We start from the raw sequence: 4,231 nt of genomic DNA on the forward strand, positions 1-4,231 counted from the left end.
CAAATATTACAAGAAAGAGGGTCACTATCTTTTGGGTAAAGAATTCAGGAATGGGAAGGATCAATAAGAAGGTAGCATCTAAGAAGAGTGAAGATAGCATATTTGTCTCTTGCCACAGGACTAACAAAAGATCAAGAATGTGTACACTAAGGTTGAGTGTGCCAACTGTTCAATACCTGTCCCATCACTGCAATCAACTTATAAATTGAGTGTCACTAGAAACAGCCAACTGGTAAAAAGTTAATTTTCTAATAAGAGAATATTGATCATAGGTAAGTGAAGGTTATATATCAAAAGAGGGAACTTGATGGCTGCCACTTCCTTCCCAGAACTTTCATGGCCTCTTTGATGTCCTTATTCCTGAATGTGTAAATTATAGGGTTTAGCATGGGAGTTACAACACTGTACAATACTGAGATCAGCCTGTCTTTCTCCAATGAGTAAGATGAGATGGGCCGCACATATGTGAAGATGGCACTGCCATAGTAGAGAAGGACAATGACCAGATGGGAGGCACATGTAGAAAAGGCCTTTTTCCTCCCTTCTGATGATCGGATTTTCAAGATGGTGGAGATTATGTAAAGGTAGGAAAAGATGATAAACAAGAAAGGAGTCCAACCAATGAAGACTCCAGTGGAAAGCAATGCCAGTTCATTGACAGATGTGTCCCCACAAGACAAAAGCAGCAAAGGCGGGATGTCACAGAAGAAATAATTAATCTGGTTGTTGCCACAGAAGGGCAGGTGGAATGTCAGTACTGTGTGCACCACTGAGTTGAGAAAACCACCAGTCCAGCATGAGGCTGCTAAATGGCTATATAGTACTTTGTTCATAATAACTGAATATCTTAAAGGTTTGTAGATTGCAATGTAACGATCATATGCCATTGCTGCCAGGAGGAGACACTCTCATCCTACAAAGAAAATGAATGCAAAAAGTTGAACCACACATCCCCCATAGGAAATGCTTTTCTTCTGAGATAGAAGATGCACCATCATCTGGGGGACATTGGTGGTGGTGTAGCAGATGTCTAGAAAGGCCAAGTTCCCTAGAAAATAATACATGGGAGTGTGTAGGTGTGGATCAGCCCTAGTCACCAAAATAATGAATATATTCCCTCCCAAAGTGCAGATATAAGTCAGAAAGAAGACGGTAAATAGTAAAAACCGTAATTCATTTAGGTTGCAGAATCCCAAGATGACGAATTCAGATAGAGCTGTTTGATTCTTTCCTTCCATGATGTTGCCTGGTTTCCTTTTGGGAACTGGGCAAAGGGAGGCACAGATTACAGTAATCATGTGCTGCAGTAGCAATGGTCTGCAAAACAACAACAAAAAAATGTTAAAAATAAAAATCATCACCATCTACATCGGATTCAAACCCAGAGGAGCAGCACCCCTGCACAAACCACAGCTCCTACCTATCACCCACATAGATGTAAATACACCCAATGTTTCACCGCTCTTTCTCTTTCACTCTCCCTTTCCCTATCCTGGCCTCTTTTCTGTGTAGCTATGTGGAATGGCTTCACGATAACATTGAGCTTTGCATGATAGAATATTAGCTGCATATTTCCCTGAGTTTGTGTTCTTGCCCTAACTCTGACATTCCCAGGTTTTCCTACTTATTTGTTCAATCATGAGAACTGTGAGGATAGCATATCTCTGGTGCCCAGGCCAACCACTCGTAGTCACTTCACTTCAATAACAACTCATATTATCAATATTGTCATTAGAATATTTAGTAACTTTCTTACTAAGATTTTGATGGCAAAGAGAATGGGGCCAAAATGAATGTCATGAACTCAACATGATCTAATACCTCAACTATCCTGAAAATTAAGGAAACCCTGGTGTTATTGTGGCTAAATATCCATAGCTGCTAATGAAAAGGTCAGCAGTTCAAATCTACCAGGTGCTCTTTGGAAACCCTATGGGGCAGTTCTACTCTGTCCTATAGGGTTGCTATGAGTCAGAATCAACTCAATGGCAAAGAGTTTGAAGTTTACATTTAAATTCCTAGTTCTTTCTTTACAGATGACTTTTCCAATTCCTAATTTGTTGAAAAGCAAGAATTATGGGGGAGCTTTTTTTTTTTTCCTCAAGATCACAGGGTACTTTAAAGTTGTTTTGAGAGATATGGTAGGTTCACATTTAAATGGCGTAAAAATGGTGTGGGAGCACTGTCTGACCTCTTCTAACTTCACAACTGAGAAGGAGACTCAAGATTAACAGCTCAGCCCTGAATTCTGTGAGGCGGGGGTCAAACATGCCTCCTCTTTCTGCCGTCTTTATTAATTCTGATACTAACCATTCCTTCTACGGCACTCTACTTCTCTGCTGGGCTCGGTAATTCACTGCAATGAATTATGGACCGCACTTAACGATTATGGGGTTTACTACGGAAGTATCCAATTACAAGTCAGGCTCAAAAACACTCAAGGATATAGTTTTTCCATCAAGACAGCCTCTTTCCAGTCCTGCTCACAAGCATGTCACTCCCTGGCCCTAGGCCTCTGCCCAAAAGCACTCATCTTTCTCTCTCCATTGGCCAGAAAGCCCACTGAGCCGTCTCCTGCTCCCAAGTCTCTGCTGTTGGGTCTCTTCTGCCACTTCTCACTGCCTTTAGTGTTACAGTTCTCTCTCTCTGTCTCCTGGTTCCAGGAGCTTCTCAGTGCAAGGATCCCAGGTCCAAAGGACGCTCTGGCTCTTCTTCTTTGGTGGTGGTGGGTTCGTCTCTTTCCTGCCTCTAGAGTGGCTCGTTTGAAGCCCAGTGGGACCCTTTGGTGGACCACAGTTAACATATCTGCATAGTCCTGCCCAGTTTCTTGGGTGACAGTTACAAGACCATGCCTAGAAAGACCCCACAAAAGTGATCCATCACACTGCAGATGGTATTTCCCAACTTTATTGTCTGATTTTTTTTTTCTGATTAAAGCTAATGGTGTTTTTTCAGAATATTTCAAAAATATAGAAATGAAAATAAGAACATTAAAAAGCCTTAATATCTACACTATAGAAAATGTCTACTAATGTTTTAGTGTATTTTTTCTAATCAATTTTCTATGCATGTATACTCAAAATGGGGATCAAAATGTACATGGCATTTTATCCTGCTTCTTCCTTAAGCACCATCCTGTAATCACTTCCAGTGGCAATTAATACACTCCCGAAACATGATTTTAGAGTTATATACAATTCTTCATATGAACATAGCAAACTTTTCATATACCAGTAAAACCAGTTGATTCCAATGCATGGCAACCCATATGTTTCAGAGTAGAACTGTACTCCATATTGATTTCAATGGTTCTTATCTTTTTTTGGAAGTAGATTGCCAAGCCTTTCTTCTGAGGTCCCTCTGGGTGGACTTGAACCTCCAACCTTTCAGTTAGTGGCTGAGTGCTTAATTGTCTGTGCCACCATATCCTACCATTATTGATGGATATTTATGATGTCTTATTTATTAATTTTTGCTATTATGAACTTTAGTCATAAGCATACTGAATTAGATTTCCTGAAATTTGGGTCAAGTTAGCTGTATTTTAACAAATTTTCCAAGATACTCATACCAATAAAATTAAAGACCTACTGGTGTAGACCATCAGTCTTTAAAACCCGGGAGCCATTTGGCTGATGGCTGGATTCAGAGTTTGTGTAACCAAATCTTTGTAAATGCTACAGAGAAGGGCATGATAAACTCTCAGGACTTTCCAGACAGCATTAATGACTCTTTACATCAATCCTATGAGATCAGTAATAATATTATTCTTATTTTTCAGATAAAACACTGAATCTCAGCTATACAAATGTATGGCAGAGGTTCACAGTTAGCAGGTGAAAGAGACAGCTTTAACCTCTCCATGTGTAATGTATTATCCATTGAGTGACTAAAAGTTTAATTTCTCTTAATGGATAACAATACACCCACTCCTTACATATCAACATGATTAGGTTCCAAAGACCAGGTCATTATGCGAAAATCAGCATTATGCAAATAAGGAAGATGACCACATCAGATCACAAAATGGAGGATGGTGCGTCATAACATAACTGCCAAATTAAATCATTACATAACTGTCAAACCACTGAGAATTACGGTCCAGCCAAGTTGACACATAACATTAAGATCACAGCCAGCATTACTTTTGCCTCACACTTCACCACTCACTACTGCCAGGCATACATCGCTATTGTGCAAAATAGTCAGTAGATTTTTTACTATTGTTGTA

At 39.8% G+C, this 4,231-nt stretch overlaps 1 protein-coding gene across 1 annotated transcript; it reads right to left on the reverse strand.

Annotated features, from left to right (window-relative positions):
* Positions 1-290: 290 nt before the first annotated feature.
* LOC126065392 (olfactory receptor 5V1-like) lies at positions 291-1,238 on the reverse strand. The gene is given in 1 exon segment (XM_049865432.1): positions 291-1,238. A coding segment is annotated over 1 exon segment (948 nt).
* Positions 1,239-4,231: the final 2,993 nt, after the last annotated feature.

The sequence above is a fragment of the Elephas maximus genome, chromosome 1, assembly GCF_024166365.1.
Source record: "Elephas maximus indicus isolate mEleMax1 chromosome 1, mEleMax1 primary haplotype, whole genome shotgun sequence".
NCBI classification, from domain to species: Eukaryota; Metazoa; Chordata; class Mammalia; order Proboscidea; family Elephantidae; genus Elephas; species Elephas maximus.